Source organism: Gopherus flavomarginatus, chromosome 5 (assembly GCF_025201925.1).
Source record: "Gopherus flavomarginatus isolate rGopFla2 chromosome 5, rGopFla2.mat.asm, whole genome shotgun sequence".
NCBI classification, from domain to species: domain Eukaryota; kingdom Metazoa; phylum Chordata; order Testudines; family Testudinidae; genus Gopherus; species Gopherus flavomarginatus.
In genome coordinates, this window is record NC_066621.1 from 133537481 (window position 1) to 133561494 (window position 24014).

Below are 24014 nucleotides of genomic sequence, written 5' to 3' on the forward strand. Positions count from 1 at the left end.
GTCTATTAACATCTTGGCAAGAATTATGATCTACATTCAGGAAAAAAAAATAGGAGATAAGATGTACGCATTCCTGGATTTTTATCTTTATGAGGAAAGACAATGTGGCCTCAGTAATAGGTGGTACAATCTTTGTTTGCTTGAAGTAATTGTACACTTTGTGTAAAGAGGGGTGATAATATTAAAAAACGTCTTATAGAAATTGATGGCATATCTATCAGGGCTTACAGCTTTACCATCTTGGACCTACATAATAGCTGCTTTGGTTTTGTTTAAAGTGGTGTCATCCTCTAAACTTCTGTTAATTTGGGGAAGTTTAAAATTGAACACTTAAGAGTCTGTAACGCTGTTAACATTACTTTTTGTCAATCTTTTGTCTATAGGCAGAATATCTCTTCAAGAACAATCCTGAAATGGAATGAAAGATACTGACAGATGTAAAACCCCAACACATCATCACACTAATGAAAAGGCAGAACATTTCTAATGTGTTTTACAAAAACATTGATTACGTTGAAACTATTTTCTTTATATTTCTTTGCATAGTTTTCACTTTGATTTCTGACATATTACTTTTATAGCTCATAGTACAGTAGATAGCTTTGCACTCCACTAAATACTCTGTTTATGACCACAATCTTAATTTATGCACGTATCAGAATATTTGTGCATATACCTATTTGAAATTGTGGTCCAAAAGAATCCACACCCTATCATCATGGAAGGGCAGCACCGTTGGGAGTGTGTTCCTTGCCTCCCATTCTCTAATGCAGCTGACATGATTAGCACCACCAGCAAATTATTTTCTGGTTCTATAGCACAATGGACGAAAGCAACAAAGCTATGGGATTCTTTCCCCCAGTCTTTGAAAAGGGGCAGCTGCTGCTACTGATAAAGGGAAGGAAACAGGAGCATCAAGGACTATCTTTCTACTACTCTCCAAGTGTAAAGCTTTTTCCTCTGTTAAGGCACTAGAAAAGCTTTCAGTCCAGGGGTTTTGAGCATCGTACATGAAGCATAGTGAGCAAGGGATAATTCTGACCTGGGCTTCGCTCCCTCTGCCTGTTACACAAGAGCAGACAGAGTGGAGCACAAAGTGCTGCCATTCTGTACCACATGTAGAAGCATACCAATCCACTAAAGTGACTAGGTAAATGACTGGTGACCCAATCTGGATCTGCCATTAATTTTTGGTGTTGTTTTGGTATTATCAATATTTGGTTTAATAGTCAAAGGATATTCAATATTTCTGTACTATTAAAGTTTATTAAATTGCTTTAAGATTCCCATAGTGGCAGTTCTTGAAGGAGAAGCTAAAGAGTTCCTGGGTTGGTCACAGTTAGCCATCCAACTATTGTTGAGAAACTTTCATTTGGTTATTTTGATTTTGTATTGACCTAATGTGTATTATCAAAGAAAAGGCCAAATAAACCATCAGTCTTGAGCTGATGAGGTTTCGATAGTATCTTCAAATATTTTTTTATTATAGAAAATGTAACACAATATCATCCCAAAACAGAAAGCATGCCTGAGGGCTGTTTGAAAAGAAAAAGAGAAACAAAAACATCTAACATTTCTAAAATGGATGATGACCTATTAATACTACATATAATAACTGCAAAATATTTTAATATAGGATTTTATCTATTAATTCAGTGTCCCCATTCAAACACACAAAGCCCTTCTTCTGCATGCTACATATCTTGCACAAGGTCTCGTGCCAAGTCAGTGACAGAGCCAGGAACAATGTGTGTATTCTAACCAGATAAATGTTTTGTGGATCTAAAAATTCCATTGACAGTTAATCCAATTATTCACCTGGGATTTATTTGGAGACATTTTTAGAAGCATCTCATATTTAATAAGTCTTTAGCACCATTCAGACAATCTCATAATGCAAGAGACCTGTGTTTGATAGGAAAATTGATCAAAAGTGGATTTTAGTTTGGTCTTTACTAAGGGTACATCTATACTACCTGCCGGATCGGTGGGTAGTAATCAATCCGGGTAATAATCAATCCATTGGGGATCAATTCATCGCATCTCGTGTAGATGCAATAAATCGATCTGCGAATCGACGCCCGTACTCCACCTCAGCAGAAGGAGTAAGCAGTGTCGAGCCGTGGCAGTTGACTCGCTGCTGTGAGGATGGCCAGGTAAGTCAAACTAAGATACTTCAACTTCAGCTACACGAATAGCATAGCTGAAGTTGCGTATCTTAGATCAATCCCCCCTCCCAGGGCTTGGCTACACTTGGAGGTGTGCAGCGCTGGCAATTACAGCTGTGTTCGTACAGCTGTGTAAGGAAAGTACTGGAGTGTGGGAACACTGACAGCTTTGCAGTGTGGCCACATTTGCAGCATTTGCAGTGGTATTGGGAGTGGTGCATTATGGGCAGCTATCCCACAGAGCGCCTCGTCCCATTTTGGCGCCGTGGGAAGGGGGAGGAGGGTGCGAATCATTCTTCTTCTTGTCTCTACGCCCCAGGATGCATCGCTTCACATCCCAGCAATCCTTGTTTTTCCGTCCACGTTTGGTGCCATCTTGAGTCTCTCAACGGTTTCTGTGAAGCACGATTTCTGTGGGAAATGGAGCGTGAACTGCTGAGGAGTATGCTGACGAGTCTGGCCAGCACATCACGTTTGGCAGTTGAGCTATTCCTTAAGAGCCAAAGTGATGAGTCCGACGATGATACCGAGTTGCCTGATGCGTATGACACGACCTTGCTTGTGGCATTCATGGAAATGCTCAGCATCGTGCAATGCCGCTTCTGGGCTCAGGAAACAAGCACTGAGTGGTGGGATCACATCGTCATGGAAGTCTGGGATGACGAGCAATGACTGCAGAACTTTCGGATGAGAAAAGCCACTTTCATGAGACTGTGTGGTTAGCTCGCCCCCACCCTGCGGCGCAAGGACACAAGATTGAGAGCTGCCCTGCCGGTGGAGAAGCAGGTGGCTATTGCAATCTGGAAGCTGGCAACTCCAGACAGCTACCGATCGGTCGGGAACCAGTTTGGAGTGGGAAAGTCGACTGTTAGAATCATTTTGATGCAAGTTTGCAGGGCTATTAATCGCATCCTGCTAAGAAGAACCGTGACTCTGGGGAACGTGCAGGACATTGTAGATGGCTTTGCACAAATGGGTTTCCCTAACTGTGGAGGGACGATAGATGAGACGCATATTCCTATTCTGGCACCACCCCACCTAGCATCCAAGTACATTAATTGGAAGGGGTATTTCTTTATGGTTCTCCAGGCGCTTGTGGATTGCCGTGGGCGTTTCATTGACATTTACACAGGCTGGCCTGGAAAGGTGCATGATGCAGGCATCTTTTGGAACACTGGCCTGTTCAGGAAGCTGTAGGCAAGGACTTTTTTCCCAGACCGGAAGATCACAGTAGGGGACCTTGAAATGCCTATTATGATCCTTGGAGACCCCACTTACCCATTAACGCCTTGGCTCATGAAACCGTATACAGGGAAGCTTGACAGGAGCAAGGAACGGTTCAACTACAGGCTGAGCCGGTGCCGAATGACTGTGGAGTGTGCTTTTGGCTGTTTAAAAGGGCGCTGGCGATCTCTGTATGGGAAGCTAGACTTGGGGGAAAGCAGCATCCCTGTGGTTATATCCGCATGCTGTACCCTCCATAATATTTGTGAAGGGAAGGGTGAAACATTCAGTCAGGCATGGACCTCCAAGGTCCAACGCCTGGAGGCTGAATTTGCACAGCCAGAGAGCAGGGCTACTAGAGAGGCCCGGCACAGGGCTTCAAGGATTAGGGATGCCTGGAGGGAGGAATTTGAGGCTGAAAACCAACAGTAATGTTTGGTGCCTTGCACAGGAGTGAAGTGCAGTGGTTACAATGTTAGTAGGAATCTGTTTTTCCTAAGCTGATTTACAGTGCCTGTTTCTTTCCTGGGCTAAGGTATCTTTGACTTTCTGCAATAATGACTGTTTTCAAAGCGAAGAATTCATTTATTGAAAAGAAATTAACTTTATTGACACACACACAACATTTTGGCAACCTAAAAGGGCAGGGGGGTGCGGTGGGGAACTGTACACTCACAGGTTTGAATATATCCTGTCTGGAGTGCTGTGCAATGACTGCTGCACTTCAGGATGCCTATACTGCATGGTGATGGGGGTTGAGTGCAGAGGGTAAGGGTCGTAGTTCTCAGGGCTAGTTGGTGAACGTACAGGTGCTGGAGGAAGCTGGTGGTGGTAAGAACCTGGATGGTGGGGAACGGGGTTTTGAGCTGACATTGGGGCACAAGGGAAGGAGCTTTGGGACGGGGGTGGGGCTGGAGTAGTAGTGCTCTGCCTGCATGGCTATGAGCGCCTGGATAGAGTCCGCTTGGCGCGCCAGGATGCTTATCAGCTGCTTTGTGCTTTTTTTCCGGGCCGCTGCAGTTCTATGGCAGATCCTGCTTTCCCTTTCCCTCCAGTCGTGCACTTTTTGATTCTCTCTGGCAGAGTGATCCATAACTGCTTGCAGCAAGTCGTCTTTGCTTTCTCGCGGCTTCTTCCGGAGGTTTTAGAGTCTTTGAGCGGTTGATAACACGGGCAGCTGAGAACTCAAGGTTGCTTGTGGAAAGGCAAAAAAGGCAACACTTAACAGAGGCAGCATTGTTTATATCTCAGTTATTCCCACACAGTGAAGGAGTTTGTCTTCACTTTAGCGTAATTTTCCCATCCCAAAGAGAGCGCACATAACCCACAGGAGCCCCGAAATGGTGAGTAAGGGGGAGTGATTGCTTTCCCTAACGCACAGTACAGCCCTGAAGCACAGTACAGCCCTGAAGCAAACAGCTGCAGGGGCCACCTACACTGAACACTCTCCCAACATTTTCCACAGGAGTTGATCCTGGAAGATATCTCGCTGCTGCGGGTCACCTGGGAAGAGCGGGAAGGTCTTCTACAGCAATGCGGATTCCGCCTTGGCCCCTATGCAGCTTGCCTGTGTGCAGCAATGGTCCCCCCACCCCTCGCGGCACAGTGGTGCAGACGTGTTAGCCTGACTGGGACAAGAACCACAGTGGCTCTCCCAATAAACTTGCGCAAGCGCATTGCCCACGCTCTGGCTGAAACTTTTGAAGAGATTACTGAGGCTGATTACCGCAATGTGATAGACTACATCAATGGGTTATTCCACATCTAGGCATGCATGCATGCAGCCCTAACCCTCCCTCCTCTCTGGAAACATTTCCATCCTGAAAATAAAAGCTGCTTACCAGTAACCCGCTCTTCTGCTTGTCCTTCACCAAGTACCGGCTGCTGCGACTGGCTGCCTTCCTCTTGGCTTGAGAAGAGCTCCTGGCTGCATGCCTCCTGGGACTCCGGGGTGTCTCCCCCTACTCCAGTACCCTCACTCTCAGTTTCCTCCTCCTCCCCTCCTCTTCTCCTTCCCCCTACTCTGAAGTGTCCATCGTGGTTCTCGGATTGGCGGTGGGGTCACCCCCAAGTATCGCGTCCAGCTCTTTGTAAAAATGGCAGGTCGTGGGAGCAGTGGCGGAGCGGCGGTTTCCCTCACAGGCTGTGCAATAGGCACTCCACAGCTCCTTTACTTTAACCCTGCACTGCAGCGCGTCCCTGTCATGGCCTCTTTCCAGCATGGCCCTTGATATCTGCCTATAGGTATCATAATTCCTACGGCTGGAGCACAGCTGGGACTGCACAGCTTTCTCCCCCCGAACACTGATGAGGTCCAGCAACTTGCCATTGCTCCATGTTGGGGCTCGTTTGGCACATGGAGGCATGGTCACCTGGAAAGATTCACTGATTGCTCTCCACACCTGGCTGAGCAAACAGGAAGGGGATTTTTAAAATTTCCTGAGGCATTTAATGGGAGGGTCACCTGAGGCCAGGGCAGTAGAGCTCGAACTGATGAGCAGAGTGGCTGAACAGGCATTCTAGGAGATCTCCGAATACCTCTGGAGGCCAATAACAGCGCTTTTGGTGGCCACACTGGCAGAGCAGCGCTGCATCACCAGCGCTGCAGTCGTTATTCCCCAGGCCGAGGTGAGTACAGCTAGCGTTGTAGCCAGGGAGATACAGCGCTGTATCTGCCTTGCAAGTGTGGACGGTGAGTGAGTTGCAGCGCTTTAAAGCCGCCACCAGCGCTGCAACTCTCCAGTGTAGCCAAGGCCCCAGTGTAGACCAGCCCTGAAAGTGATTTTTCTTCCCAGCAGAAACTCTACTGCATAAATCCCTACAGAAACTAAATCGTTGATTTGGACAATAAACTGAATTTTCTTTCTTATTAGGATTTATGTGAATAAAATAAAGTTTCAGACCACACCACTAAATTCTCTTAAACTGTATTAACCTGACTGCTGCTGAAACGTTAGACATCTAGGAGGGAATTTTTTTAAAAAATGAGAGAACTCAATCCTTCAATTTTCCAAGGTACAAAAATGGACTTCATTGCAACATATGCGCGGTGAACCTATCACATGGCATGACCATAAGAACTCTGCTCTGGATGGAGTATAAAAAGAGAAACCGAGTAGTCTGATCACCAGCATGAGAAGCAGGAAGGCTGTCCAGAGTCCTCGTTTTGAATCAATGACTCCCTCTCTCTGTGGCTTTGCCTTGTTTACTTCTGTGTAAAGCGTGTCGCGTCAGGCCGTCACCTACTCACTCCCCACAGGGGATAGGAGTTTCGTGGGTGTGCAGTCTCGGGTGCTAGGAAGCGGGAAGGCGGTCTGGTGTGTAAATCCCGACAGCTGCAGGAGGAGCGCTAGGCACAGACTCTGCTACCCAGAGCTGGCTGCAGCTCTGCCAATCACCCGGGCCCAGGGAGCTCACTGCAAGCTCGCCTGCAACGGGCTCTCCGAAAGCCTGTTCTCTCCACGCCGAGCGCTCTCCTACCCCCGTGCACAGAGCGAGGCTGCCCGGCCACCGTCACGCAGGGAGGCATTGCGCCGCTCCGCAACAGCATACGCTCCGCCCTGAGGGGGGCTTCCCTGCCTTGGGGGGCGGGGGCGACACTGCTCTCAAAGGGAACAGAACGACAGGCTCACTGGGAGCTCCCCCCGCCCGAATCGCCGACAAAGCTGCGTTTTTCTGACTCTTCTGCGCGTGCGCTTCTCCTTCCCCTTCCCGGTAGCCGTTAGAACTTTGTTTTCAAAACCCACCGCCGCTCTCCCTGCCTAGGACTACAAATCCCGTGTTGCCGGCCAGCCGCGCGTTTAGTGGGCATGCGCCGGCGGCTCTGCGTGTCGTGCGTACAAGGGGGACGCGTCGTTGCGTAGGCCCCCGTTCTAGAACGTTGCTGTGGTAGCGCCCGGGCGCCATGTTAGGAGGAGGCCGAAGGGAAAGAGGAAGGAGAAGCGGCGGCAGCGGCTCGGTCCAGCGAACAGCTCCCTCCTCCCTCTAGGGCCCTACTCCGGCCCATATCATGCTCACGGTTTCCACTTCCTGGCGGGACGAGTAACCGGTCCGGAGGCGGCAGTGGGGGAGGAGGAGGAGGGGGACGAAGAAGAGGCGGCGGCAGCGGGGGAGCCGGAGAGACGATGCCGTTGTAAGTTGGAACCCGGCAGGGTGTCTCGAAGGCTTGCGCCTTGTTTCCCCTTAGCCTTCTCCCCCAGCTTTGGGGCTGGCTCGCTCCCCCAAGCTCTTCCTCTGCGTAGCGGGGCTTCGGCTTCCCCCCCTCCCTGGGCCACAAGACTCTTCCGGTGCCGCAACCTGAGGGGCCGCGGATTCGCAGGTTCCCGGGCTTCGCTCCCTTTGGTCTCTGATCTTTCTGAGCCCCCTTATGATAGGATGGGAGGGCTGAAGGCGCCGCGCAGCACCGGCCCCCTGCCAGACTCTGGAACAGGCCGTACATCGTTCTGCCAGGGCTCCGTGTAGCCGGCCTCCTTTCCACCGTGAGGGGCCGCGCGGCCTCTGTGCTCATGCAACCGCGCGGCGGGGGCCGCACGCCTGCCTGCTTTCCTTCCTCCCCCGCACACAATGAGGAGGTAATCGCGGCCTTCAGGGAGCCTCTTCCACAGAAGCGATGCACGTGGAAGTGCTGCTCTTTTACCTCCATTTCTAATATGTGCTTCCTTCGGACTAAGCCAGTGTCCTGCAAATGTTTCTCCAATCCCTTTACTAGACTGGAAAAAAGCCGTTCAGTTCAGGTTACTCTGTAAACCCATGACATTAGCGCCCCCTGCCCTGTGGAAGCTAGTAGCTAGTAGTCCATCGTACTTGTCTTTCTCTACTTCCCACCACCATTCCAGCTCTGAAAAACGGGGGGGGGGGGGGGGGGGGGGGGGGTGTTATCTCTTGGCTACAGTTCTTTTGAACAACTACGACTGGTGCTCTGGGTAGCTCTTTCTTTGCAGCAGGTTTGGCAACCTTGCTTAATGATGGGGCAGTGTAAGAGACAGATGAAGTTTTGCATTCCTTTGTTTCTTTTTAGTAGTTTTAAGGTTCTTGTTTGGCATAGGCCCATTACAGTTGTCTACATTTAGTGGACACCTCAATATGGGTGGCTAATTAAATATTTTTTAAAGGTCAGGCATGTTGGTTTACAAAAGATTTTTTTGATAGTATTGTGGAAAGACATGATTCAGATTTAAATAAGGAATTACATGCACTGTCTTTTAAAATCCCAAGAATGTTTTTTTTTCAAAAGAGCAACTCTGTATTTCTGTGACATGAATTTGATTGTAGTAACATGTAAAGACTCCAGTCAGGAGACCCCACTGTGCTAAGCACTATACAAATGTTAGTTTTATTATTTGCTTGTATTATGGTAGTGCCTAAGAGCCCCAGTTGTAGACCAGAACCCGCCATTGTGCACAATGAACAAACACAACATAATGTACATACAATCCATGTCCCGCAGAGCTTGAAGTCATCTAGGATTTTGACAGTATACAAACGAAGGGGGTTCAGTGAGGTAACAGAACACGCCAAGACTATTTTTTTTACTATTTGAGTGGCTTGGATATATCTTTGAGTTAATATTTAGTGTTTTTCATTACTATCATTGTGATGAGTAGCTGAATATATTTGGTTGGAGGTGTACATTATAAGATTTTCTTTGCAAAGCTTTTATAAAAAGACTGCAAAAAAGCATGGGTCTCATATACAGTAGATAATTCCATAGTGGGTTTTATATCTCCAGAAAATGAAATTAAGGTGAGTAATTCTTTTTGTACCTACTTTTCCATTTGTAGCTCCATTCTAAAGTTGCACCATTGCACATGTAGGCCTGTGAATAGGTGAGTCCCAAACTTTCACATATAGTACAAGTTTGAAATTATATACATTATTAGGTTACTATGTTTTTTTTATTTATAGGGTTTAACTCTGATATTCAGTCTTTTCCAGATTGAATTTGTCATACAGATTTCCATCCTGAGAACTTTTTTGAAATAGAAAATAAAGGAATTTAATTTATTGCATGGTACAGTTGGACTGCTGTAGTACATTATTATATAGTTCATTTAGGAAGTGTTAGTAATTTTACAAATCATAATTTTAAAAACTTGCACTGTTGATCTCTTAAATGAACTTGTTACTCTAATTAGACAAGACTGACAAGTTTTATTAATTAAAAATCCCTGTAGTGATGCTTTGTATGACTGTGGAATTACTGGGAATTTAAAATTCATTAGACAGCCATGACTCCAAACAAACTGGTACAATATAAGCAATCAGTAATGTTAGATAATATCTGAATTTATGAAGTGGTACCTCTGACTTCTTTTAGGTCATTAGGGGCATTAATTAAAATCTCTCACTATTTTGAAAACTTAGCATGCTACTTTCCCCTTGATACTTATGCTTTCCTCCTGTTGCATGCAAATAGGCATTAACCTTTATGCAAAATGGAAAATAAAATTTTTACCTGCATTTAACATTAGTAGATTTCTTACACACACACCCCCACACCCACCACTGGCTCAGTCACTGCTACTCAGTCCACTTTCAGAACATGTGTAGCTAGAAAAACAACAAGGAGTTCGGGGCACCTTGAAGACTAACAGATTTATTTGGGTGTAAGCTTTCATGGGTAAAAAACCTCACTTCTGCATTGACAGCATGTGTAGGTAGAGTCACCCTAACTTTTCTATGAACTTCTTGTAGATCTTTTAGTTTTGCACGATAGCGCCTGGAGACCCCAATCAGGATTTTGCTTCCATTCCAGGAAGCCCTATACTACCAAACACAAGACTTTCCCCTGCCCCAGGAATTATCACTTTTTCGATTGAGAACATACAAAAGCATGTAATACTAAAAAAACCAAAATTCAGTTAACAAAAACTCAACATAAAGAATGTTAGGAATCTGACACATTTTTATTTTTTATCTTAAGGCATTCTCAGACACCAAGATACAAACTGGGATTCTATTTGCAATACTATTAGCTGAAAGTTATATAGCCCTTTTGATTTGATGATCCAGCCTCATAAGCATTTAATTAAGCCTCACAAACACTTGTGTTTAAGGGATATATGGCTGTCACTTAATCCATCACTTTTGTGATACTGTTTCTGGGGTGGAAGGTGAAAGCTGTTTAAAGGAATGTGTTCAACTTAAATTTTGTTGCGAGCTTTTATAAAACTGAAGAGAGTTAGCTGTTTCCACAATTAAAAAAAATATAATGCTATTTACAAACATGAATGCCTCTGGATTGTCTGAAATGAAAACATTGGGACAGTAAGAACCTGAAACTGACTGTAAACTGGAGACAGACTCTCTTAGGGCTGGCCTGCAAAGAGAAATTGCAGTATAAAAATGCTTCTAAATTGATTTAAATTGGTGCAATCTCTGAGTGTCGAGTTGGCCTTATTTTTATTATCCTTAATGAAGAATACAAAGAGTGAATGGACTGTGAATAATGGCTATTAAACTGGTTTGTAGAATTATTTCACTTTTAATAGTATAAGTTGGCCTATGAATGTTTACATGATCAAAAAAGTCAAAAATATGTTTTTATTGTAATAGATAAATCACCAGAAGTAGACAAAAAGATAGAGAAATAGATGGGAGAGGGGTAGCTCAGTGGTTTGAACATTGGCCTGCTAAACCCAGGGTTGTGAGTTCAGTCCTTGAGGGGGGCAACTTAGGGAATCTGAGGCAAAACTCAGTACTTGGTCTTGCTAGTGAAGGCAGGGGACTGGACTCGATGACCTTTGAAGATCCCTACCAGTTCTAGGAGTTAGGTATATCACCAGTTATTATTATTTATTTTTATTTTACATTGAACCATCTATCTGGTCACTCTTAGCTTCTGAGTGCTATAAAAATGCAAATATATCCTGTCCACATGTACATGTTCCTTGCTGTCAATGTGAGCTCCATTTTGGGTTGAGGGCAGTGTCTGACCCTTTGTTTGCATCATACTTCACCTGATTCAAGTTGTGAGTTTTGGAATTTAATTATTTGTACTTAAACTCAACTTTATTTAATTAATTCTCATTTCATATGTCCAGAAATCTAAGGTTTTTATGCCACTCTGGTCACTATAATATCTAGCTACCTAAAACACAAGATCATTTCTAAACCACTCAGGTACAAAAAAGTATAATTCTGTGGTGGTTTTTACTTAAAAAAAAAAAAAATAAAAAAAATTCAAGAGCTTTTAATTATGATATAAGTAAGTTGAGGTCACATTCAAACTGGTTTGAATTTGTTGGGTGTGGAAGAATTTTGCATTTGTGAATGGGCTGAAATCAGTGTTTTATGAATGATGGTATGTGTGTTGGAGAGAAGTAAGTATACTTACCAGTTTTGTCTTTATGCAATTGTTTTTCTGTTCCAGTGTCTTAACTCAATGGGCAATCTTTATTTCTCAAGAATAAAATTTAAAAATCAGTTGTTTATCGTTATCTTCCTAATCTCTGTATTGAGGATTATGCCATAGTCACAGTGCAGAGCAACTGCACTAGCAATGTGATTCCGGCCCCACCCCACCCCAACACCACCACTGGAAGAACAGTTTTCTTCTTTTTTCCTTCTTAATATATCAATTTCAGTCCTGTAGTGACTTCTTAATATGGTAATGTTAAGTGGAATTTTCAAATCCTATGTGACAGTGCCAAGTGGGAAATAGCGTTCTGAAGAACATAATGTTTTAAATCAGGTTTCTATTCCTTATTTTCCAAAGATAATCTTGTGAGTCTGAAGTAAAATACTGTTGCAATATCTCTTGCTAAGTCCTTCTAATGCTGCATACTCCAATTTATAGGTTGGACTTGTAGAGCTTCTATCCAACTCGATTCTACTACAGCTATCACCTTTTAGCAAACAGAGAGCACTCTCCAATGCTCTGCCACTTTATATGGACACCAAGCCAGTGGTTGTGTCTAAGCTAGTATGTTACTGTCGTTTTGATTCAGATGACACCTGCAGAGTTCCCTAGAAGTTTGGCGGAGATTTTTTTCCTCTGGAGCTTAAACAGTGCTCTTAGCAGGAATGCAACCTAGTATCTTGTAGTGGGTGTGATAAATACCCCTGAACTTGGTTATTGCAGTGTTAAGGCTGCCCAGTGGGGCCTTGTGCCATTCCAGAATATAGTGTGGCTAAACGTAAACATCTGAAAACTAGGGCATGACCACACCTGCAGTGCAACTTTAATTCTGCCTACTTCTACCAGGAGCTGGCAAAAACCACTGGGAATGGTTCAGTAAAGGTGATGAAAAAATTTGCAAACCACCAAGGGAAGTGATAGGTTTTTCCATCATTTGGTATCATCAGATCAAGATTGGATATGTTACTGGAAGATGCCTTAGTCAGTCACAAATTACAAGGCTCAATATAGGAGTCACTTCAAAATCTATGAATCTACAGTAAGTACATATGAAGAAAGACGCAAAGAATGTGCTGTTGTGTTGTGTTCCACAGCTTTGAATTCCAACATTTATCTGCATGCACTCCAGCTGTGTTCACTGTGTTAGGTATAGCTGTATTCATTGTTGGAGGGATAAGATGAAGCATCTTGGCATGTGCATGTATACCTCAAGAGATAAAGTATGCCTCACTTCCGAACTGCATTTTTTAAATTTGCATCAGTAAGGGTGCACAAACATGGTAGTGTTTTTTGACGGCATTGTCAGTAACCTGTTTGCATATATGACAGTAGTCTCCAGGGCTTAGTTAAGGGTAATGTCTCAGAAGGAATCTTCGGTGAAAGGGTGTGAAGGGTTGGTAACACTGAAGTCTGAGGTCGCTTGTGTGGAATAAGTCATTCTTTGAGTGCAGGGTAGGTATAGATAGCTTCTGTTTGCTGCACCTTACCTAAACATGAAGATTTGGCTTAACAAAGAGAAGGGTTAGACTTTGTCCTACAGTGCTCATGTGCTCTGTTCCCAAAGTCTTCTGCAGTATCTGTGAGGATAGAGTGGTAGTACATGTGGTGGTGGCATTTTGGGGCATCACTTACAGGGGGCAGAGTTGTATTGCAAGGGTGCATGTATGTAAGAACAGAAGAATGGCCATACTGGGTCAGACCAAAGGTCTGTCTGGCCCAGTATCCTGTCTTCTGACAGTGGCCAATGCCAGGTGCCCCAGAGGGAATGAATAGAACAGGTAATCAAGTGATCCATCCTCTGTCGCCCATTCCCAGCTTTTGGCAAACAGAGGCTAGGGACACCAGGCTAATAGCCATTGATGGACCTATCATCCATGAACTTACCTACTTCTTTTTTGAACCCTGTTATAGTCTTGGCCTTCAGAACATCGTCTGGCAAGGAGTTCCACAGATTGACTGTGCGTTGTGTGAAGAAATACTTCCTTTTGTTTGTTTTTAAACCTGCTGCCTATTAATTTCATTTGGTGACACCCCCCCCACCCCCCGTTCTTGTGTTATGAGAAGGAGTAAATAACACTTCCTTATTTACTTTCTCCACATCTGTCATAATTTTATAGGTCTCTATCATGTTCCCCCTTAGTGGTCTCTTTTCCAAGCTGAAAAATCTTATTAATCTCTCCTCATATGGTGGCTGTTCCATACTCCTAATCATTTTTGTTGCCCTTTTCTGAACCTTTTCCAATTCCGATATATCTTTTTTGAGATGGGGCAACCACAGCTGTATGCAGTATTTGAGATATGGACGTACCATGGATTTATATAGAGGCAATATGTTTTCTGTTTTATCTATCCCTTTCTTAATGATTCCCAGTGTTCTGTTTGCTTTTTTGACTGCTGTGGCACATTGAGTAGATGTTTTTAGAGAACTATCCACAATGACTCCAAGGTCTTTCTTGAGTGGTAACAGCTAATTTAGATCCCAACATTTTATATATATGGTTGGGATTGTTTTCCAATGTGCATTACTTTGCATTTATCAACACTGAATTTCATCTGCCATTTTATTGCCTAGTCACCCAGTTTTATGAGATCCTTCTGTAGCTCTTCATAGTCTGCTTGGGACTTACCTTATATACTCGTTCATAAGCTGAATTTTTTTAGTAAAAAAGAGAAGCTCCAGAGAAGGGGGTCGGCTTATGAACGGGTATAAAGAGGGAGAGGTGGGACACAAGGAGCAAAGAGAGACAGCACAGCCAGCAGAGCCAGAAGGGAAGATGCGGGGCCAGAGTCCCTCCACTCCGGGACTGGCAGGCTGCAGCCATGCTGCTCGGCCCCTCCCCCCCCTGCCCCGAGCACGCTGTGGCCGCACCCGCCGGAGCACACTGCAGCTGTGCCACTTGGCCCTGCCCACTGGAACATGCTGTGGCCGCACTGCTGGGTCTGGTCAGCCAGAGCAGGCTGTGGCTGCGCCGCCCGGTCTGGCCAGCCGGAGCAGCTCCAGCCAGGTCAGAGACATCCCCCAGATAAGGTTGGAAGGGATGGTATGGTAAGAGTGTGGGGGTCCTGGGCTAAGGGTGGGGTCATGTGGGGGGTGGTCATAGGGTTACTCCCCTGACTTGCAGCTTCTCCCCCCCACCCCCGAAAAAAAAAATTCACCACCAGTTGCTCTCCTGGCCCGTTAGGGTAAGCAGCTCACGTGCCGAGACACTTTGTTTACTTAGGTTTACCTCCGTGCCTCTGGACACTCGAAGTAAACAAACCATCTCTGTCCACCAGCATCTTATCCTGATGGCCCGGGAGCCAAAGTTTGCTAACCCTTGAATTATAGGGTCATCTTATTGAACCGGTTATAAAAATTTTCCATTTTTACTTATCCATCTTGGGGGAGTGTGTGGGACGAGGGGGTCAGCTTATAAACAAGCCAGCTTATGATCAAGTATGTACAGTAACTATCTTGAGTAGTTTTGTATCATCTGCAAATTTTTGCCACCTCACTGTTTACTCCTTTTTCCACATAGTTTATGAATATGTTTAATAGGACTGGTCCCAGTACAGACCCTGGAGGACACCACTATTTAACTCTCTCGATTCTGAAAACTGACCAGTTATTCCTACCCTCTGTTTCCTATTTTTTAACTAGTTACGAATACATGCAAGGACCTTCCGTCTTATTCTGTGACAACTTACTTTCCTTAACAGTGAGTGATCTTGTCAAAGGCATTCTGAAAATCTAAGTACACTGTATCCACTGTATTCCCTAGGTCCATATGTTTGTTGACACCCCCCGCCCCAAAGAATTCTAGTAGATTGGTGAGGCATGATTTCCCTTTACAAAAAACATGTTGATTCTTCCCCAACAAATTAAGTTAATCCATGTGTTTGACAGTTTTGTTGTTTACTATAGTTTCAACAGTTTGCCCATACTGAAGTCAGGCTTACTGGCCTGTAATTGCCAGGATCACCTCTGGAGCTCTCTTTAAAAATTGGCTTCACATTAGCAATCCTCCAGTCATTTGGTACAAAAGCTTATTTAAATGATAGTTACAAACTACAGTTTGTAGTCCTGCAATTTCACATTTGAGTTCCTTCAGAATTCTTGGGTCAATGCCATCTGGTCCTGGTGACTTACTACAGTTTAGTTTATCAGTTTGCTCTAAAACCTCCTCTGACACCTCAGTCTGGGACAGTTCCTCAGATTTGTCACCTAAAAAGAATGGCCCAGGTTTGGGAATTTTCCTCATATGCTCAGCCATGAAGACCAATTTAGTGTTTCTGCAGTGGCCTTATCGTCCTTGAGTGCTCCTTTAGCATTTCAATTGTCCAGTGGTCCCACTATTTGTTTAGCAGGCTTCCTACTTCTGATGTACTTAAATATATTCCTATTACTTTGTGAGGCATTGACTAGCTGTTCTTCAAAAATTTTTTGGCCTTCCCAATTATATTTTTACACTTCATTTGCCAGAGTTTTTGCTCCTTTCTATTTTCCTCACTAGGATTTAACTTCCACTTTTTAAAGGATGCCTTTTTTCTCTCTCACGGAGCCTTAAACATAAGAGGCCCAGAGAGGTGTGCAGTGACCTAGTCATCTCAGTGAGATGTTCTCAGCTGAATAGGAACACACACTGGAGGAAATGCACCCTGAAACAATAGCTCTGAGACATGTGAACCGCTCCATTCATTTCAGGGGTGTACTCATCATTCGTCTTTTGGGCATTTAGTATCCCAGCTAATGCAGGGAGAAGGGCTATAACCCTCCAGATCCTAGCTAACGCACAAGGGCGCAAGGATTCCCCAGAAAAGCAGAGCCCCCAGGATACTAGCTTACACAGGGGGAGGATCCTCGCTCTCCCCCAGTCACTGCTGTCTCATTCCCCCACCCAGTGCACGAGGCAAGACCCTCTGTGGTCACTTCCCTGAGGGATGTGGCTGTGAATAGGAGGTATCTTTCCCCAATGCCCAGTCAAGAAAAATAGAGTGGGGCTGAGGAAGGGGTGGTGACTTCAAAGGGGAGGGGAGAATGTGGAGGTGATAGGCCTCCTGCGCCGAATCCCCAGCTACACCATTTCCTCCCTCCTGGCTTGAAAATATTATGAGCAGCTCATGTTAAGAGGATCTGTGTATCAGGAACTGTTTGACCAGCCAACCGAACAGCTTGCTTTCCTTTGATCACCATTGGTCCCCTTGTTCAAGAAGCACGATTACATTATTCTAACTGCTTACAAGTCTTTCTTCTTCCCTCTATTCAATTAATGCTAATTTCCTTGGCAGTACTTAAGTAAAATCTGAATCTGCATATGGTTTTTAGAACACTGGAAAAATACTTCTCTTAAACCAGAAATCTTAGTCTCAGGGCTAAACTTCCAGAAGGAGCCCCTGCTAAATGCAGGCAGAGAGCAAGGAATATGCGCAAGACAACTGTTCTGAAAGCTGCTAAGGATAGCTCCCAGCACATGCATGCAGCTCGGGTTCGGTGACCACAGCATATTGCCTTGGGACACCAAATTACTATGGCAGCATATTCCCTGTGAACCCTATTGCTTCAACAGAGCCAGCTGAGTCTTGCCTGTAGACCTGCTTTGTGGTCTTTTGGACACATCAATTTGGCATGCTCCAGCCTTGAGTTACAAACTTTGCTTTTTACTTTGTATTGCTTCCCCAAAAGTGCAGCAGGTGCCATACACTAGATAAATCCAGAGCAATTGAGTTCTCTTTTGGGAGGATGAGAGCCATAATTGGAGCCTCGGGTGTGCAGCCAAAAAAATACATGATTTTGTAAAATATTGGTTTTGGGGGGGTGTTTGTTTTTTTCTTTTTTTTTTTTTTTTACAGCAGAGGCTGTATTTTAGGTGTTTGGACCATTAGCTCTGCTCACTATCATGAGGCACAGCAAATTTCAAGACTATGCATCAATGTGTGGGTTTTAAGGCACCATGAATAATCTGCCTTTAAACAGAAAGTGATGCTGCACTATAACTTTAGCAGAGTTGTTACTCTGCTATAATTATGGAGGCACAGATAGCAGCTCCATGGTTAAGGCTGCACAGGATTTTCCTTTTCATGGGATTTTGTGTGTGTTTTCTCTACAGATTTTCTTTATTAAATATTTTAAAATTACAAATCAGCTCTTTTTTGAATTTTATAAAGCACGTGTTAATTTATCTAGTTAAATTAGCCTGGCTTTTTAAAAAGACTTGACTTGAAGTCTCTCCTTTTTTGAGCTGCCTTCATGAAAAACCAGTGGACAGAGTCCTGAAATTCCTCACACAAGCAAGAATATCACACCTTTTAGTAAACTGGAGTATTGAATAAGGCATTAAGTACCTGAATTGTTAGAGAATGTCAACTAATAATTGCATTTTTCATTATGAGTTAATAACAGAGGGATTTTTAACTATATTAGCTAAAATGATGCTCACGTGGATTTCTGTTTCTGTTTTTGATTGGGTATTTGCTTTTAGCCACCTCAGCTACTCTTAGTATGTGTCAGTGTTGTATAGTTAATACAGTGTACTCCTCATAAAAGGATTACTTTTACTTATGTAGCACCATAAGTGGAAGGCATGTCAGAAGCATAAAATAAGAGAAAAACCCTATCCCAGAGAGGTTACAAACTTGTTGATACATGTAACACAATGAATGAAAACGGTCCCAGTGGAAGGATGGACTTATGATGTGAGCAAATATGCCTGAGAATATTTTGTTTTAACTAGGGCTGATGAACCATTTAAAAAAGTATTCTCAATTAATCACACTGTTTAACAATAATAGAATACCATTTATTTCAATATTTTTGGATGTTTTCTACTTTTTCAAATATACTGATTTCAGTTACAACACAGAATACAAAGTGTACGATGCTCACTTTATATTTATTATTTTACAAATATTTCAACTTTAAAAAACAAAAGAAATGTTATTTTTCAATTCACCTAATACAAGTGCTGTAGTGCAATCTCTTTATCATGAAAGTTGAACTTACAAATATAGAATTATGTACAAAAAAAAACTGCACTCAAAAATAAAACAATGTAAAATTTTAGAGCCTCCCAAGTCCTCAGTCGTACTTCTTGTTCAGCCAGTCTCTCAAACGAGTTTGTTTATATTTGTAGGAGATAATGCTGCCCACTTCTTGTTCACAATGTCACCTGAAAGTGAGAACAGGCTTTCTCATGGCACTGTTCTAGCAAGTATCGCAAGATATTTGCATGCCAAGATGCACTAAAGGTTCATATGTCCATACTGATGACGGGTTCTGCTCAATAACAATATAAAGCAATGTGAACCGATGCATGTTCATTTTCATTATCTGAGTCAGATGCCACCAGCAGAAAGTTGATTTTCATGGTGGTTCGGGTTCTGTAATTTCCGCGTCTGAGGGCGTGTCTACACTTAGAGATTTTGCGCTGTAAGTTTCGCTGGTAATAGGGAACCCATGAAAGTAAAGCACTGGTTTGTGTACTCACTCAATTCCTCAGGTGTAAGAGAATGTTTAGACTACCAGCACTTCTATCACTGATGAGAGCAGCGCTGTAGGGCAGCTATCCGACAGTGCAGCTCTCTGGATAGGTCTTTTGGGAAGGGGGGTGAGCGGAAGGCATCTTTTTGAAAACCTCCTGCTGTCTGGCTACTTTCCCTGCCACATCTACAAAGAAAGGGAAAGGGAGCTTCAAACTTCCTGGGGCTTACAGGAGGAGGGGCAGACGTCCTTGCATCAGAGCAGCGGAGATGCTGGCCAGAGTGGTCGCTTTTGGAACTGTGGGATATCCTCCAGAAGCCAAAAGATGTTTACACTGCTAGAACGTGTCTTCACTTTCACAGCAGCGCGAAAAGAACAGTGGTAAGAGCTGTATACCTCTTGTGAAGGTGGGTTTTCTTTTTGCAGTGAAACTTCTGAGTCATTAACAAGTGTAGATGCTCCCGTGGTTTTAGCGCAAAAAAGGGACTCTTTGCACTTTAAATGGTAAGTGTAGACAGACCCTGAGTGTTGCTTTTTTAAGACTTCTGAAAGCATGCTTCATACCTTGTCCTCCTCAGATTTTGGAAGGCACTTCAAATTCTTAAACCTTGGGTCAAGTGCTGAAGCTATCTTTAGAAATCTCACATTGGTATTTTCTTTGTGTTTTGTCAGATCTACAGCGAAAGTGTTCTAAAAACGAACAACACATGCTGAGTCATCATCCAAAACTACTATAACATGAAATATATGGCAGAATGTGGGTATAACAGTCGAAGACCTAAGTTCTCCTCTTGGGAATTCATTCACAAATTTAATTAATGCATTATTTTTTAACGAGCATCATCAGCATAGAAGCATGTCCTCTGGAATGATGGCTGAAGCGTGAAGGGGCGTATGAATGTTTAGCATATCTGACATGTAAATACCTTAAAATGCTGGCTACAAAAGTCCCATGCGAACGCCTGTTCTCACTTTCAGGTGACATTGTGAATGAGAAGCGAGCAGCATTATCTCCTGCAAATGCAAACAAACTTGTTTGAGCAATTGACTGAACAAGAAGTATGACTGAGTGGACTTGTAGGCTCTAATGTTTTACAATGTTTTGTTTTTTAGTGCAGTTATGTAACGAAAAAAATCTACATTTGTAAGTTGCTTGCACGATTAAGAGATTGCAATACAGTACTTCTGTGAGATGAACTGAAAAATGCTATTTCTTATCATTTTTACAGTGCAAATATTTGTAATAAAAGTAATACAAAGTGAGCACTGTATACTTTGTATTCTGTGTTGTAAATTGTCAAATATATTTCAATGTAGAAAAACATCCAAAAATATTTATTAAATTTCAATTGGTATTCTCTTTAACAATGTGATTAAAACTCCCTGCGCTGAGGGTGCACCAAGTATATACTGTGCTTATTATCAGTCGAAGCGTGATATGTAATAAGGCTTCAGTGTTTCGGTTGCTTGAAAATAATGAAGACTAGAAAATAAGTAATATGCCTGATATGTTTGATTTGCACAGAAGTTCCATCAGAAGTTCCCTTTTCAGAGCAAGTGCATTTATATGTATGACACTCAGTAGTGTAATGGTTAAAATGAACCCTTGAGCCTTTTTACATGTTTAATACTCTATGGAAAATAATCAATATAGGACTGATCCTGAAAGCTGGGCTGCATGCTCTTTATGGTGGAAACCCTGTACATGTACTTCTATTATTAAGTTCATAGCACTTCCTGGAGCTATAAAATATACAAGAAGCTTCATTTCTTTCCACTCTGCTGCTTTTTCACTGGGGTTGGGGGGAGACATGGCACTACTTCTTATGGCTTTTCCTTTAAGTCCAAGGTCTACTGGTACTGTGCCTGGGTGCCTGGGTTGGACCACGCTGAGAGTGCCACCTTAGGGAAGACTGCAAAAAACAGGGAAGACAGTCCCCCAAAATTTGTGGTTTATTCTATGATTAGATTCACCAAACTAGTAGCAAAAGAGCTTCTGTAGCACCACAATGGTTAACAGGAAGCCTAAGAGCTAGTCTACACTGGCAATGTTAAAGCACTGCTGCTGTAGCAGTGCTTTAACAGGGCTTGTGTGGTGTAGCTCTTAGCGCTGGGGCACTGTCTACAGTGGTGCATTACAGCGCTGAAACTTGTTGCACTCGGGGATGTTTTTTCACATCCCTGAGCAAGAAAGCTGCAGCGCTGTCAAGTGCCAGTGTAGACAAGCCCTAACTCAGTTCCCTTTAGGCATTCCAGCACTTGGCTCCCATCCAGACAAACAAGTCTGTCATGAGAAGTTACTGAAAATCCAGTTCACCATATTGAGATTCTACTAATTCCAAAGGATCAGACACTTATTCCAAGGTCAATATATATTTCAGATCTTACCCAAATATCATGCTGTCAGCCAATCATAAGTAAACTAAAGATTCTTTAAGAAAAGAAGAGTTATAAATGGTTAATATATCATAAACATACAAATGATTAGATCGGTTTGTAGCAGTGATGATATAGATTGCTAGCTTGCAAAAGTGTCTCTGGTAACTTTCTAAAGATTGGAAAGTCCTTGGTCCATAGTTAAAATACTCCTTTTAGTTGTAAATCTGCAGTCCAGAGCATTAGAGCAGGAATGAGGCAAAATGGAGATGTCTCAGGTATCTTTTAATATCATCTCCCACATGTATGGAAATTTACTATCCCAAACAAAGTTCACAGTCTGTATGTATGGACAGTTACTGACGAAAATGGAGTCCGAGGTTACATATCCACATCCCATGAGTAGGGTTACAGTAGAATCTTAGGGCTTGTCTACACTGGCGCTTTACAGCATTGCAACTTTCTCGCTTACGGGTGTGAAAAAACACCCCCTTGAGCGCAGCAGGTTTAGCGCTGTAAAGCGCCTGTATAGACAGTGCACCAACACTGGGAGAGCTGCTTTCTCCCAGCACTCTGCCACGACTACACAAGCCACGTTATTATGTTGCCAGTGTAGATTAGCCCTTAGAGTTAAGGAAGGTAACTCTGAACAAAGTTATGGTTGCTCTTTCAGAAGTTTACAAGTGAACATTGACTTGATACAGCTTTGAAATTTTACTTAGTAGAAGAATGGTGCTCTTTTTTTTTTGTTTTGTTGTTTTTAATAGTTTGTGTTTTAATAGTACTGTACTGTATTTGCTTTTTTTTATTTTGGTCTTTGCTGCTGCCTAATTGTGTACTTTCCAGTTCCAAATGAGATGTGTGGTTGACTAGTGAGTTCGTCACTCTGGTGTTCCTAACTTTGAGGTTCTGCAGTATCTGGGTGTTTCTTCTGTGGCCCATTGTGAGAGTTAAGTATCCTTAATGGGCCATCAACACACAGCTGACTAATCCTGATGGAAATCTGGCTGGGGAAGGTCACTCAGGAATACAACACCATGTTTAAGATACAAGTACATAGCTAATATTCATAACAACAGATACAAAGATACATGCATATAAACAAGGTAATCATACTTGGAAAATCAGTTTTTTCCATAGATATCTTGCATTTCATATTTTGTACAAAATTGTAATAAATTTTGTAACAATGGTGACTATTAGTGTAGCTATTTTTGTACAACATTGCAGTATCCATATAGATGGGGACAGATACTCTGATCCACCAGCTTTGTGACATTGCTTTTGAAGAGAGATCTTTCTCAGGCTATGGCTACGCTATGCAGCTTTTAGTGAGATGGCTGTGCCGCTACAGCCGTGCCGCTAAAAGCCGTACAGTGTAGCTGCTGTTTGTTGGTAGGAGCACACGCCTGTGGACCAGCACTTTTCATTGGCAAAGCTTTAATCTTTAGGGGGAGAGTGATGGGAAGGAGGGTTTAACACCCCTGCATGACAGATATAGTGCCAGTGTGCCAGCTGACGTAGTGCTAGTGTAGACATACCCTCAGTCATACTACTGTCAATATAATGCCTAGAATTTCTTATGCAGCTTTATGTACAGAATATTCAACTTGGTTTGATTGTACTGAGCCCTAAAAATCAAGCCAAGTTTTAAAAAAAAATTCAATAATTTTAAAGGTAGTTTACAATTATATGGCCCAGTAATGTAAACCACAGTCGTTATGGCTGCAAATTGAATGAATTTTTCAACTGCTGTCTTCAGACATTCAAATAAGATCCAAAAATTGTTTTGTGCTGTAAATTACCCCTCTCCTCCACCCCCCCACTCCCATCTCCCCCAAAAAGGGTCAGAGACATCTTTTATTAGAGACCAAATTTAGACAAAGTTGAGGTGGTGGGCAGAATAAAAATTGTACCTTTTTTTGCTATGACGTATAATGAAGACTTTAAAAAAATACAAAAACCTCAAGTAGGCCTGAAAGGCTTTACAATGACTAGCACTAGTAAAATGGTGACATCACAGTTGAGAAGAGTGAAGGTTGAGCAGTTGGGAAGGGAGTTTTAGTCACTGTTTAAAACTCTTGCTTTTTATTAATGCATAACTTCAGTGGCTAATATGTTGGATGAAGGATATACTGCCCCATCAGTCAGAGAGCTAACTCTGAAACACATGCTGCCACCTCTTTTCCCTTTACCCCCCTGAACCCCTCTCCTAAGGGAAAAAAAAAACAACAAAGATTTTATGAGGAGAACCAGGGAAAACCGTAGTTGTTAATCTTGATGTGGTTAAAAACCAAAGCAGAACGTGTACGTACATGGGGAGTGCAGTGAACAGAGATGACCATTTTACATCATAAAGAAGGAAAATGCAACACAAACCAATTTTTGTCAAGTCTTCTTAGCTTAGCACCATGATTCTGTGTTTCTTGAC

The 24014-nt window shown here is 43.1% G+C and overlaps 2 protein-coding genes and 1 long non-coding RNA gene across 6 annotated transcripts in view; 2 read left to right on the plus strand and 1 right to left on the minus strand.

The window, feature by feature from the left end:
• The window catches only part of AK7 (adenylate kinase 7), a 57543-nt gene extending 56094 nt beyond the window's left edge, over window positions 1-1449 (plus strand). Inside the window, exon 18 of the mRNA XM_050954470.1 lies at window positions 384-1449. Coding sequence (XP_050810427.1) covers window positions 384-422 — 39 coding nt within the window. The 3' untranslated portion in view covers window positions 423-1449. The remainder of the gene's footprint in view (window positions 1-383) is intronic.
• Window positions 1450-3956: 2507 nt separating this feature from the next.
• Window positions 3957-7140, minus strand: LOC127051773 (uncharacterized). The gene is made up of 2 exons (XR_007774598.1): window positions 5234-7140; window positions 3957-4586 (listed from the first exon to the last, which is right to left on the minus strand). It is a non-coding gene; the product is annotated as an uncharacterized LOC127051773 (long non-coding RNA).
• Window positions 7141-7272: 132 nt separating this feature from the next.
• Window positions 7273-24014, plus strand: part of PAPOLA (poly(A) polymerase alpha) — a 104721-nt gene continuing 87979 nt past the window's right edge. For 2 of the 4 annotated variants that reach the window (XR_007774592.1, XM_050954467.1), the window contains exon 1: window positions 7277-7524. Coding sequence is in view for 3 of the 4 variants with exons in the window: in XM_050954467.1 (XP_050810424.1) it covers window positions 7517-7524 (8 nt within the window). In the remaining variant the exon portion in view is untranslated. Of the gene's footprint in view, window positions 7525-24014 lie in introns of all 4 variants that reach the window. The other 2 variants (XM_050954469.1, XM_050954468.1) reach the window with 2 other exon arrangements.